Source organism: Mastigoproctus giganteus, chromosome 3 (assembly GCF_048544385.1).
Source record: "Mastigoproctus giganteus isolate SK-2022 chromosome 3, ASM4854438v1, whole genome shotgun sequence".
NCBI classification, from domain to species: Eukaryota; Metazoa; Arthropoda; class Arachnida; order Uropygi; family Thelyphonidae; genus Mastigoproctus; species Mastigoproctus giganteus.
The window spans coordinates 241,729,066-241,743,977 of NC_143577.1; the positions used below are offsets into that span (position 1 = coordinate 241,729,066).

The 14,912-nt window shown below is 36.6% G+C and overlaps 1 protein-coding gene across 1 annotated transcript in view; it reads left to right on the plus strand.

Moving 5' to 3' along the window:
* Positions 1-11,373, plus strand: part of LOC150088961 (potassium channel subfamily K member 18-like) — a 69,327-nt gene extending 57,954 nt beyond the window's left edge. Inside the window, exon 2 of the mRNA XM_090370971.1 lies at positions 9,875-11,373. Within this exon, the coding sequence (XP_090227097.1) occupies positions 9,875-10,725 (851 nt within the window). The 3' untranslated portion in view covers positions 10,726-11,373. The remainder of the gene's footprint in view (positions 1-9,874) is intronic.
* Positions 11,374-14,912: the final 3,539 nt, after the last annotated feature.

Below are 14,912 nucleotides of genomic sequence, written 5' to 3' on the forward strand. Positions count from 1 at the left end.
TCTCCTCTGCTCTTTTATTTTAGCAGTACCCCGCTCTCTGCTGTTTTTTTTTTTTTTTGTTTTTTTGTTTCTAGCAGCGCCCGTTAAGTTTTGACCTTCGAGTGCTTTTTGTTTCTTTTTTCGTCATACAAAGTCTTTTGCTGCTTTGTAAATCAGCAAATTTTGGGGCATCCCTCAGTTCGATTGTCTTCCCCATCTTTCTGTATGCCTACCCGTTCGTCCGTCTGTCCGTTCGCATGTAATAACTCGACTCCTTTGGACACATTTCCATGAAATTTTATATTTTAGCTCTTTTAGAAAGATTTGTCACACCACCAGAAATATAATTAAAATCGGAAAAACAAAAAATCTGACAATTATTATTTATTTTTTTATACATATCACATGTGTGAACCATATATAGTATATTTTAGCTGAAGCACAGGATATGGCAGATGCGCAGAATCAAAATGTTATCGGTTCGCGTATAAAAGTCGTTATTTTTGAGCAGCTCAGTTTTTTTATTATCAGCTTGTTAAATATATAAATCACAAATTATTACTATTTTCTTATTATAGCATCACAGCAGAAACATGAAATACGTGTTATATTTCAATTGTTATTAAAATTCAGGAATAAATAAGTAAAGTGCATTATGAAAGTGTTGACAGCACAATACGATCTGAGGTACCTCTGCTATTTATTTCATTTATAATTATAACATAGTAATACAAACGCCAAGAAAATAATTTTATGCTGTGAGGTACGTACAGTGGAAATAATTACTTTTATATATTATTAGTTAATAAATTAGTAACTAACTGATAACAAGATAATTTATTATTTATTTTTCGCTTCTATTAATTAATCACAGTAAAAGAGAAAAAATTCAATTAATTTAAGAAATAAATATGGACTGTGCTTAAAATGTAATGCACTGAGTATATTACTAACTTGTTGACTTTGGAAGATAAAAATCAGTCGATTTTGTTCAGCTCTGATCGGAAGGTTATCTGAATATTTATAGTAAAGAGATGCAGTTTACACTGAGTGGACAGAAATAATGGGATGCCTAGTAACGGTTAGGCCCATCTTTCACCCGCATAAGGGCAGTCACCTGGGGGGGGATGAGTCAACTAGTTCACGAACGCGTTCCACAGGAATTTCCATCAGTGCTTGCTGCACCGCTGTCCATAATTCGTCGCATTCCTGAGTGGAGGATCCAAAACTCGAATGGACCTTTCTACAGCATCCCAAAGATGCTCCACAGGGTTCATGTTCGGTGAACGTGGAAGTCATTCCATGGTGGTAAAATCTGCAGAATGCTCTTCGAACCATGTTCTAGTCACCACGGCTCTGTGGGGAGGCACATTGTCCTACTGGAAGAGTCCATTGCCCTGTGGGTGCACGATGAGCACGAAGGGATGCAAATGGTCTGCAAGGATGGACACGTAACCTGGATCGTTCAGATGCGTCTAAACGTACCAGAGGTCCCAACGTGTGCCAGTTGAACACGCCCCAGACCATTACCGAGCGTCAGTCCACTAGACTGAACAGTTCTTTGTTGACGTGACGGGTGCATAGCTTCGTGCGGTTTCCCCCAGATACGCACCCTCCCGTCCATTCGAAATAACTGGAAATGGGACTCAACGGACCAGGAGACCCGTCTCCAATCATCCAAGGTCCAGTGCCGATGTTCTTTCGCCCAGTTGAGGCGTAAAGTCCTGTGTCGTGGTGTTTGCAATGGGATTCTGGTGGGTCAGCGGCTCCCATAGCCTATTGTGGCAATGATCGCCTGATGGTCTTGGTGGAGACGTTTCTGACATCTCCCTCGTTGAAGTCGGCCGTGATTTGTGCCACTGTTGCTCTCCGGTTAGCTGAAACAATGCGAAACAGACGGCCACGTTCATCCACCACCTTTCTCCGCCCACAGCGCTGTCCACGATGAGATGTTATTCCGGAAATGGGCGTTCCCGATACACTCTTGATGCTGTCAAACAAAGATAGTGCAATTTCTGCAGCACCTCCGCGATAGAGTGATCCATGCTTTGGGCACCCACTAACATCCCACTTTCAAAGTTGGTTAAATCACGACGTTTATTCATACTGACATCGAATTACCGTATACGTGAATGCAGTGTACCTATATACCTGCCAAGAGGTGGACTCGTCCACTAGCGAGAGGGGTGACAGCGTCGCGTTGTCCAGTAACCTCGAAATATTCATCGCGTTGTCCAGTACTCTCGAAATATTCATCCACCCCTTTTTCGATACGTTGTTGGTTTTGGGGGAGAGGGAAGTCCACTCTAATATGCGCCTGCATTTCTGGGCACATATTGAGCAGATGTTTAAAGAAAAGCTTTCGAGATCTCTTTGGGGGACAGGTTTCTTGGCCCCCCTGAATTCCCTCTGTCTAGATTCCTGATTATCCCTACTAAAAGCTATTAGTGTTTTCAAAGTTTCTAATTCCTAAGGATGCTGTACACTAACACCATTTTATTAAAGAATCTTGTGTAATTACTAAATGAATTAATAATCTTTTACTTTAAGTGTGCCACCCGAGAGATGTTCAGAGGTTTTAGATTGCATGCATGGCTTAGTTTTAAATGGCTCAAACATGCAAAAGTTCCCCGATACTACTGTAAACAGCATGCAGTGTGTCTACAGATGCCAATATGTTACTTTCATGTAGTGAGGTATAAACTTCCACAAGGCATATCGTCCTTTAGTTTAAAGAATTACAAGCAAAATTATTCATTGTGACCACCTAAACGACAGTAGACGTTTTCCATCTATCGAGAATTATTACGGAACTCAAGGGAGACCCCAGGGTGGGGATAGCTTCCGGATTTCAGTCCTTCCAAAGAGACTCTATTAGAACGAATAAACAAACAAAAACTGAGTAAGCTTCTCTATGTCAAAGAAACGGTTGTGATTTTTCGTGGCTACACTTTTGTTTAAGTGGCTACACTTTTTTATAATTTTTTTTAATGTTTCGGAAAGGCAATTTGCAAGAATGCAGCGGTTTTTGTGTGTGTGTGTGTGTGTGTGTGGTTTTTTTTTTTTTTTTTTTTTTGTTAATGGGAACTTTTCTCCCTTTTTAATTTCCAGTTTACAAGCACTCTTTCAGTGCATTACAGGTCTTTGTTCTGTTTTAGACTGACATCACTTTCGCAGTTTATCCTGCAAAACATCTCCACGCTCAAGGTCATTGAATACCGCGTATAAAGTTTCTCCCTGTCATTTGGAGTTGAAACAAACGGTAGCTAAGTGGAGCAAATATCTCCAAGCGTTGACTGTCGCAAGGACATCATTCATCCCTCTGACATCCTCATTATTAATAAACGGATAACAGGGCCCATTAACGGAATGAATAATTTCTTAATTTGAATGGTTTACAAAAAAACACTAGCACTTCGAATAAAAAATAATAATAAATTAACTAATAATGATGAAGAATATCAATGAAATTTTACTTCTTTTTCTTATTGTGTACTTAAAGATACTGTATGTGGATCTTTTTAATAGAAACAAATTATTAGTAGCTTTTAGTGAGCTATCTTGACATAATATTAACTATTTATTGAATATTTAAATCTACTCACCATACAAATATCAATCCCCTAACCGGAAGTGAATGCCTTTGGTAAGATTCGCTTTCTTTAAGACGAGCACTTAATATGAAATTGTATAGACTGTTATAAAAAATATAGCTTTCAAAAATTAACCTGTCTATAAAAACCACACTATAAAAACCACAAATAAAGGAAATTTATAATTGTAGTGATTTATTTATTACTAAAATTAAATTTAGAGCACACTTCAAGCAAACGATATAAAATCGTTTCTGAATACAGTACACTTCCGTTTCAACGATGACAGCGCCACTACTCACTATTGTCATTTAAAAATTATGGTTATTTCCTGTTCCAAATTCGCTGATTATATAATAAAATGGAATTACATTCTATAAATTTATAATTGCAATTATAAATATGCGACAAATAATAATAATCAGTAAACTGATAATTTAGGGTATCTAAAATTAATTAATTCGCCGCATTTTCCATTGAGCATTTTTCAATATATAAACGGCACTTTATGTGATTAATATTTTGAAAATTTATAAATATTGTTTAAGTAAGAAAACCAAAAAAAAATAAAAAACTTCCTTTCTCACCTTTTGAATTATTGAATAATGAAAATTTTCGTCTAAATAATTCAAATACTAATTTGCAAGATAAACGATCTTTATTATTAAATCTTGTCAAGTAGAACAACGCTATTTATAGTACTCATGTATGTAATAATTATTATTTCAGTACAGTTATATCTTATTAAAAAGTAAGCACATTTTCATTAAAATCATTTATGGTTCTGTTACTAAAAACAGTAATTTAATTCACGTCACATTAGTATATATGAGCATACCTCGATGAATTGCTATAAATAAATTAAACAAATCACAGAATATTAAAAAAATAAATAAATAATTCTTCTAAAATTGTTATGGATTGACCAGCATTTTTAATTATGATGTATTGATGTACGAAGTCCTATATTTTGGCTCTAGCATATCTCAACATGCTTTCTGTCAGTCCTTGTCACTCTCCGAAAGGTTCTGGCGTTTGTTATCTTCGCTCTTATTTCGTCGCCTTTGACTCCACCTTGTTGAGTGCAGTCAGAAAATAGTAAAGTGAGTGTACGCCCCTGTCATTCATTCTAATGCACTTATTTAGATGGCGGTTTCTTTGATCACGCACAGGTGCAAGTAGGCCACTAGTCGATTTTTTTGAAGAATTATTGTACAGGGTGCCTGTAATTGGATTTATCCTATTTTGAATGTTCTACGGATGCAATTAATGTTGAGAAAGCATTAAGTTTCGGCACGCGCGCTAGTGAACAGGCGAGCACCCTGAATTTTTCTTTGAGAAAAGATGAGAATGAAAGTTGCCATTCTGACGTTGAGAATATTAGTAAGATTTTTTGTTTTGATCAAGATGGTTTCTTAGTAAAACTTTTCCGCATCAGCTGGCAATCTAAGCAACACCGAGTGCACCCTTACTAGCCGGAAAATTCAAAATAGAATTACATATGCAGCATTTATAGCTCCAAAAATCGTCATTATCGGGCGCAACGTTGCTAGCAAAGATTCCACTTCAGAAAAGTAGTATTTGTATTGGTATTCGCAATGCCACAATAAAATAAAATGAAATTTAAAATAATAATAATACTAAAATAACAAAAAATAAATAAAATAAAATGATAAGGATAAAATAATAATATGAAGAATAAAATTAAAATATACATACATAATAATAATTAATAAATAAGAGAAAAGGAAATGGACAACCTAACCGTTTCCCTCCTCCCGTAGGTAATTATCCAGCTGACCTTTGAATTTCCCCAAACTGTCAGCCTCTACCACCCACGTCGGTAATTTATAACTCGCTGGCTAAAATAAAACTTCCTACAATCCAGTCTAAACAACAACCCCCGTAACATGAAATTATGGCTCCTAGTTGTAGAATCATTTATAACCGTGAAAATTTCGTCTTTATTCATTTTGCTTATGCCTCTCAGAGCCTTAAACACCTCAATCAAGTCTCCTCTAAGGTGCCTAGTTTCCAAGCTCTGCAACCCACATATTCGAAGTCTTTCCTCATATGGACGCCTTTTTGCTGCTCTCACTAGACAAGTTACCCGTCTCTGGACCCTTTCAAGAAGCACAATGTATTTCTTTAGGTGCGGTCTCCATACCTGAACGCAGTATTCCAAGTGTGGTCTAACAATAGCCTTATATAATGGGATTATGACGTCCTTATCTCTAAATAAATTAATTTTCTGTTTATACTCTGGCACTACAACCAAGTCAGTAGAGTTTACAATAAATCGTCAATACAAATATTTATTGTATTTAGTAGTCACGGGCTTGAACCCCAGTCCACTCAGGGAACGCGTGCTATGCACTCTCGCTCCTGACCACTGGGTTACGTCAGGTTCGATAAATCATCGATAGGACACCATGGGCCTTCCTTGCAACCTGGCTACAGTGTTCAGAGAACTTCATGTCTGACCTTATCGTAACACCCAAGTCCCTTTCCTCCACTACTGGCTTTAGTTCAACTCCGCCAAGTGTATAAGTTATTTTGGGGTTACTGTTCCCCAGGTGCAATACCTTACACTTTGCTGGATTAAAGCATAGCTGCCATTTTTCTGACCATCCCTGAAGTCTATCTAGGTCATTCTGAAGAAGCTCTGCTTGGCGGCGATCATTAACTACTCTACCAATCTTTACATCATAAAGATTGGTAAAGTAGTAAGTATATTTCTTACCGTTTGACAAAAAAGGAAAATTAGACTACAACAGACCACCTCGATTATTAGTAAACAGTAAACAAATTCCTCTTGTTTCCCAGATATAATATTTAGGGGTTTTCTTAGATGATAAGTTATTGTTTTCACAACATTTGAATTATTTAACTAGGAAAATAAAAAAATTACACTGCCTCTATAGTTAGGGTTACCAGAAAAGATTGGGGATTAGGTAAACGCATTTTGTAGCTATATTATAAAGCTCTTTTTATTCCGATTGTGTTGTATGCTGCATCAATCTGGTACATTCGTACTGTCAATGTAAAATTTAAACAAAAACTATTATCAATACAAAGAATAATGTTGTTAACTATTTTGCGTGTTTGTAAGACTGTTTCGACTAATGCTCTTCAGGCGATTGCGGGGGTATTGCCTTTGGATTTAGCAGTCGTGTATAGAGCTTTTTGTTATTTTATACGTAAGGGAAAACAAATTACATTTATGGGGATTACTAATGAAGTTTCTTCTGCAATTAGCAAACAGAAGACAGAAATTTTGGTGAAATTAATTAAATTATGGCAGGACCGTTGGGATTCCAGTAGTACTGGTAGGATAACTTATTTATTTATATCTAGTGTCGAATTTAATTTTAATAACAAATTGCATTGCTGGTTTTATCCAAGTATGGAATGCTCATATTTGATTACGGGGCATGGTTCCTTAAAAAATAAGTTGCCTCAATTTGGTTTAGTGGAAGATCCTTACTGCGTTTGTGGAAGGTTGGAAACATGGGATCATATCTTATATGAGTGCAATTTGTATGACGAATTTAGATTAGACTTATTTAAGTTGGTACCTAATTTTATTAGGGGTCCTGAATTAATTTGGTTGTCTAATGAAAGGAATTTTGTAGAATTTCAACGGTTTTGTAGGTTGACATTTAATAAAAGGAGGCGTATACCTGTGGTTACTAATACCGAGTAAAGACCTGTACCCTTTTTCTCTCTCTCTCTCTCTCTCTCTCTCTCTCTCTCTCTCTCTCTCTCTCTCTCTCTCTCTCCTTTTCTGGATGGATAGGCATTCTGTCTTGGGAGAGGGAGAAAACCTTTTTTTCTTTTTTTTTTTTTCGCAGGCTTTGTGGAAATACCATGAAGCGGGATTGTTGCCACTCATTAGTAAGAAGTATTCTTCTAGTTTGTTTATGTTTTTTTTTTTTTTTTTTTTTTTGCTGGCTCTTGGGTGTGGACAGCCCAGGAGCGGGACTGCTGGACTGGTGCACACTTACTGGTGGGTGCGGGATCTAGGTGTAATATGCACCGCCAGAGTTAGTAGACCCAGGCTTAACTCCTCGTGCCAGGGAATGGCGTGGTGGTAATTGCCCAATGGACTATCACCTGGTGGCAGTGTAGCCTGTTTCACTTTACAACACATTACACACACTTACACTAACAGGCCATTATGAGAACATGGTATTATATGCTAAATTGGTGGAGATGGATGTATGCCCGGGTGCCACCCTTAGACAGTTAAAAACATACATATATTACCGCCTGACAAAATAAGATTGTTAAAAAGGTAAGAAATATATCACCTTGCCAATGATGGAATCTGTTGGAAACAAATATTTCAAATTGATGAATCAGTTCGTTTGATTGACTTTTCATGAAAATTATGTTTGAAAACAATACATACAAAGGATTTTTCTTAACTTAAAAACAATTTATAAATTATTCAACGCGTTCATCAACGCCATTTATACAAAGCGATATGCCTGAGGGCTACTAAATGTTATAGTGAGTATTAAGTTTTCACAGTGATGTCAGTGCTTTTAGTATTCATAAAGCAACAATAGTTAACATGTGCAACAGGCAGAGACATGTTAAAGCAGAAGACGAGAGCAGACCCCATCAAGGCACCAGCTGTCATCGGTGGGAAAATGGTAGCACCAATATAACTGAGATCTTTACCTGAAATTGGGGTATGGATGACTTTTGTACTTGAATCCACAGAATTGTCTTAATTGATAACTTTGATAATATAAATGCATTGCTACAACCTCCATATTTAATTACTAATCATTGTTTCCATCAATAGGAGATCTCCAAACCACAGTAATCATCTAAAAAACAGTTGCAATATGTTTATGCATATTTTTCACAACTTTCTAATCGCGGAGAGAGAGTGCAATCATTTTATTTGCATGTGATAGTTCTCTTTTAGTCTGCATTATTTTGGATTTGGATACAGTGCATATAGTGGATTTGGAAACTGCTATTGCAGACAATATCTCTAAGGGAAGAAATGAGAAATTTCAGGCCCTTCTTGTTGACCAGAAACAAGACAATGATACCTTAAGGAATGAACTTCGTAAAAGTCCAGCATAGATGTTACAGATTCAGCTTTTAATTAGCGTCTAGAGCGAAATTTGTAAATGATTACTAATTAAATAACGTGTTGATACGAAATTAATGACACAAATTCAATATGAAGAAAATTACTCGCTAGATCTTTTGAAAAGAATCATTGCTCTTGATAATCTGTTAAGTAAGCTTGGTTTAGCATTTAGATGCAATGATAATATACATTGTGAACGCAGTGGCAATTCCTTAACTTGTTTGTAATGTCTTAGTCAAATTTGATGAATTTTTAAGCAAAATTTATGATTGTACTCTGGATCTGGTCAAAAAAATTATCCCCTAGCCGGAAGTTAAATTCAGCAAGTTTTAATTAATTTATCTACCTGTAAAAATGAAAAACCTATTTCCCAATTAAAGAGTTCGAAACTGGCGAAAATATTTAAATATGTAAAATATGTATAATTTATAAATAACAGTTACAGATGTATCTTCTCTAACGTTGGAACTGTTGGACATTGAATGCCAAAGCTTTACAAAGACTAAGAGTCACACAGAGAAGAATGGAGCGCTGAATTTAACCGACCAAAAGATGCCGAAAAACATGTGCATGGATTCGCCGACAAACCAAGGTCTGTGACGTCATTGAAAGAATAACACGCTTAAAATTGAAATTGGAAGATCACATATCAAGAAGAACTGACGATAGATGGACCAAACGAATTTTGGAATGGATACCCCCCTTGATTCTATGAGGTGGATCAATGAAATTGGAAAAATTTCTGGTGTACAATGGCAACAACAAGATTGAAATTGCTGGAAATGTGCTGAAGAGGCTTTCATCCTACAGTGGATCAACAATGACTGGAGATGATGACGATGATAAGCATGTATACCTGTATTATTTTGCGTTATCAATAATGATATTAAAAAGTTTTTCTTATATTTATTTTTTTAAATCTGAAGTACCCAAACTACAAGGGGTCCCAACGTTATTTTGTACCTAATGCCTCTAAGGGTGTAAGTTCGGCTCCATGTTGATTCTAGTACATGGATTAGTTCTTAACAAAGTTCTACGTGATACTCTCATTAGTTGTCTTTGCATTTTTGGATATTTGTCTAAAAATCTATTACAAAATAGCATAATTTATTTTGTTGTAAAAGGTGTTTTGAAGTTTTAAGAGTTAACCGTATTGATTGTTAATTATCGGTTTTTGTTTTTCCAGGTTATGGAAATATTGCTCCCAAGACAGAAACAGGAAAAGTAGTGACTATATTTTACGCTCTTCTAGGAATTCCTTTAATGTTAATGTGCCTTACAAACATTGGAAATCTTCTTGCTCGTTCATTTAAGTTTACCTATTCTCACGTGTGTGTCCTTTTCCGAAGTCCACGTCGTCAACCAAGTCAAAGGCACCATGTCATGATATCCGAGCAATTAGAGAAAAATTCTTCAGCTTCTCCCGATTTAGCCTTGGAGAGAGATGAAAAATACATTGTCACAACTGTGGACATTGTACCAGAAAGTGTGCATTGTGAAGACGCTAAAAATGGAGATGCTTCTACTCCACTTCATTGTGCAGAGAAAACAGTGGACTCTGGTAGTACAACTCCAACTACTCCAACCAGTGTACCGTCTTCAGCGAAATCTTCGCAGCCCAATAACGTTTCTCCAACTAGACAGCAGGAAGAACTAATTGTGATAGATCGGAGCTATGCTAAAGAAGATTCTGAAGAAAGGGTGCCTATGTATATGGTCTTTGCCCTTGTTACAGCTTATATATGTGCAGGAGCCATTCTCTTTTCACTTTGGGAAAAGTGGAGCTTTTTAAATGGTGCTTATTTTTGTTTTATTACACTCAGTACAATTGGATTTGGAGATTTGGTGCCAGGAACAGCCACCTTTGACACACAGTTTCAGTCCGGTCAAGCAAAACTAATTATTTGTTGCTTCTATTTGATTTTGGGACTTTCTGTGATTGCCATGGCTTTCAATCTTGTACAGGAAGAAGTTATTATCAAATGCAAGAATCTTGGTAGGAATCTCGGTATCCTAGCAGACAATGAAGAAAATTAATTTTCTAAAGTGAAAATGGTATCGTCATCAATTTCTTCGCTTGAATTCTACTGTTGATTTTCAAATTAACAAAAAAATATCAGAATTCAGCCAAAACGGGCTTCTTCATTGGTGAAAGAAAATCCATTATGAAAGGCTCGTCATCAAACCAAATAAAGGTTAGCGCCGATTTTCTTCTCTGATCACTTTGTGTTTTCAAATGAAAATATTAAACCAGAAAGGGGGATCCTCATAAAAGCGAAGGTATTTTGATCACTGAAGTTTTTATGAAAGAATGAATCTTAATAAAGAGAAGGTAGCAAAGTTTTCTAGATACCTTACTGATAGAAGATCATCTGCATTGTCTTTAAGTATTCCTAAGAGCCAATGTGGCCAAAGTAGATAAATAACAGCAGGCTATGAATGGTGGAGTGGATGATAGATACCTTCCCAAATAAACTTTTGTTGTTCAAAGTTATCTACCGGGGTCGCACAATATCATCTGTCTCCTAAGCATTCCGTTATACCTCCTGGCATCCGCCAGCTATGCATTTGATATTGTTTTTGAATGGAGAAAGTGCATCCTGATTCTTTATTTAGTTACTTAAGCCATTTTCTGTGACTTTATTCAAGATAAATCATCTCACATCGGAGTATATGATGTCAGTTTACAAAAGATGAATGAGGTGTTTTGCAAATATTAATTGGGAATAAATTTATGCTGAAACAAAAATAACTCCTGAAAAGAGGAGTTTGAATAGACATTAAAATTAATTTATAAAATGTTCATTATACACATTAAATAAATCTCTCAAGAAGTTGCTAAATTTATACATGGATCAATAAGTTCTCATGACATCTTTTGTAGCCTACGAGGCCATTGATTTTGTTTTAACGATTGGCAAAATGTAGGAATAAAATTGTGATAGACAATGATTGTTTTTGAGGTTCTCTCTAGACATTTTCGAGAAAACCTACTTGCGTGACACTATTTAACAAATTTTCAAAAAGGTCTCTATTTTTCTGCATTTCTTGAGTTTTCTTTATGAATTTGAGGATGTTGCTCCAAACAGGGCCTTAATTTTCAAATAGCATCAACAAATTGTCTAAAAATGAAAGAAAGGTAAACATATAATAATGCTGCATGATCTATTAAACAATGATTTATTTCTGTACAGTATAGAGTATTAATCTTTGCTACCAGTAAACAAACTAAGAAATGCAAATTAAAAAATAGAAACCTTCTGCGGATTAACAATGAAAACATTTCCATATTTGAAGATCTACAAGAGGTACATTTGAAGATCTAAAAGAGGTACATTTGAAGATCTACAAGAGGTGAACAAAATAATGGAAGAGCTGGTGTGAAAATTTTTGTAATGATTGTATGCTGTCTTTATGAACTTATTTTTTTGGTTTTGCAGGTAGTACTGTGAAGGAAAGTTAATAAAAAGCTGACATTTATTTAGAGGTAATATGAAAAGGTACATGATGAAAATGACCAACCTGTCCGAATTTCAAATATGTCAATTTGTTGGTGCACGTTTAGCTGGGGCATCGATGACTAAAACTTTGATTTATTTGTTGTATCTAGAGTAACTATATTGAAAGTGATGTCTGCATTCATCATGTGTGGGAAGATCAAAATCTGATTGGACCAATTGTGAAAGAAAATCGAAGCTGACTGAAAGAGACCATCGGACACTGAAAAGGATTGTATTCCGAAAACAAAATTACTGTAGAACTTAATGTGAGCCTCAGCAATCCAGTTTTTAGCAAATCAGTTCGGCAATAACTTCATAAAGCTGAAATTTATGGAATGATATTTCCAAGCCACTCGTTACTAATGGTAAATCCAGAAAGAGGACGCTGTGGTGTCATGAGCACAAAAACTCAAGACTTGATGATTGGAAATATGTCATTTTTCAGATGAATCATCATCTACACTTTTTCCAACATTAAGGAGAGTTCACGTTTGACAAAGGAAAAATATCACCTTGACAGTCTTGTTCCAACTATCAAGCATGCAGGAGAATCAACCATGGTTTGGACAATGACATCTTAGTATCTTTATCTTTATTGCAATCAGCGAAAATAAGTAAATTTTACATTTTAAACCCCCTAATGCTAGGGGGTTTAAAATGTAAACACATGAAAACAGTTTTTTTTTCACAATATCAAAGAACCGATCAAGGAAAAATAGACGGTCACTCGATTGAAGACGAGAGCTGCTCCATGATGATACATCTGTAGGTTTTGTCCACAATGAATTTCTTGTAGTCAGTTGTTGTTGTTGTTGCTGTAGTTTAGAAGTTTGGTCATTTCTGAAGTATGTGTTAGAGGTGGAAACTTGAGCTTGAAGAGCACCCACCTAAGAAGCACTCATCAGATGAGATGGTTTTTAGCGTGGTTTTTGCTGCCGACGCCCAGATTTCAGATCCATAGGTAATGACTGGCTGAAGAAACCGGTAAATGTATTGTAGTGTGAACTGAGACTCTGTGACATGAAGGAGATGTTGTTTGGCAAGCCATCTGGATCGGCAGACCTTGTTGTAAATATCTGCGACATGGTGTTTAAAGCTGAGCTTAGGGTCAAAGATGACCCCGAGATGTCTGTGCTTGGTTATTGGAGGAATAGAAGTTCCATGGATTTTCAGGTTTAGTTGAGTTGGGTGTGATTTGAGTGAGAACGCCATTCGTGTAGATTTATTTGGGTTAATCTGCAGAGAGAACTGCGCTAAGTATATAACAAGAGTTTTTAGGCTGTTGATGATGGTGTCGGAAGCAGTCTCAGGTTGGTCAGTCCCATGGATCTGATAGAAGAGCTTCAAATCATCTGCACAGCTGAGAAAATCCGTTTCCTGGCACAGGAATGGGTGTTGCAGCAGTAAAGAGGAGCCCAGAAAGAACTCCGCCCTGGGGAACGCCTACACTGACTTTCCTAGTGAAGGATTTTTTATTCACCGTCAGGTGAAGAACCCTGTTTGTAATAAGAAGCGACTTTAAGAATTCAAGGATATTTCCTTTAATCCGGTATCCCTCCTCACATAGCTGAAGGAGGGGGCTGGACGTCAATGCAGTCGAAGGCAGACTGGATAGCTAGATACACAATTGCCATCTCCTTCCGCTCTTATAGAGCCTCAAGATTGGTGTTAGTGGTTGCCAGCAGGTTGGTGATGGCGGCTTGCGTTTCAGTGCATAATAGATAAATTGTGAATTACATGGGAGAACCTGGTTGGTTAAGATGGGAAGAAGGCACTTCTCCATAATATTGAGGATGCTTGACGCTTTCATAATTGGCCTGAACTCTGATACTAAGGTAGCTCCATGTGTTTTTGGAATTGGCCGAACTATATATTGGCTCCAGGCTGTTGGGAAACTTTGAGTTGTGTGAATTCCATTTAGGATTCCTAGAAGCGCAACTATGATGAAAATACTTACGCTCTTAAGGATAAATTGTGGGGAAAAAATCCCATCAAATTCAGCACATGACGTTGGTGGGATACTATTGATGGCCTGGATGAGCTCTCCTTTTGTAATGATGATGGATGCGAGGGTATCTCGCTGTCAACTGTTGTGAAGGTTCTTGCGGTCTAACGCAGACTTGGGCTCAAATCTTGTAATGTAGTTAAGCCATTCGATCGGATTAATTTGTTGATGGAAATCATCATGTCCTGCCTTAAACAGTGTCTTTGAGTGTTTTGAGTGTACTTTGAGTGTTTTGAGTGTACTTTAAGTGTTTTATCAACGTAGGCTTTCATGACTTTAGATTTACTTCTGTTAAACTGAACACGGGTTCTTCAGTATGCTATCCTGTCTATTGGGTCTGATGTGGCTTTCCATTTTGCATGAAGTCTTTGCTTATTCTGAAATTCGAGGCTGAGCTGTTGGTTCCACCATGCATTGCTCCGGCGAGAAATTCAATCCCCATGTACTTCTCTAACTTCGCTCAGATTTTCTCTGAAGCAGATGTTCCCAAACTTTTATACCTTACACACCTTTAACGTATTTCATAAATTTCACGTCTCTCTTCAGAACAAATGTCTGGCAGTTACTTCGCATTGCAGTGATAAACAGAACTGACATAAAATTTACAATGAATATACATACACATACTTTTATAAATTAACATCTACTTCAACTAATTTAACATAAATTAGTGGAATGGTTTGTCTATATTTCTTTTTAAAAAAGTGCTTCGTAAAACC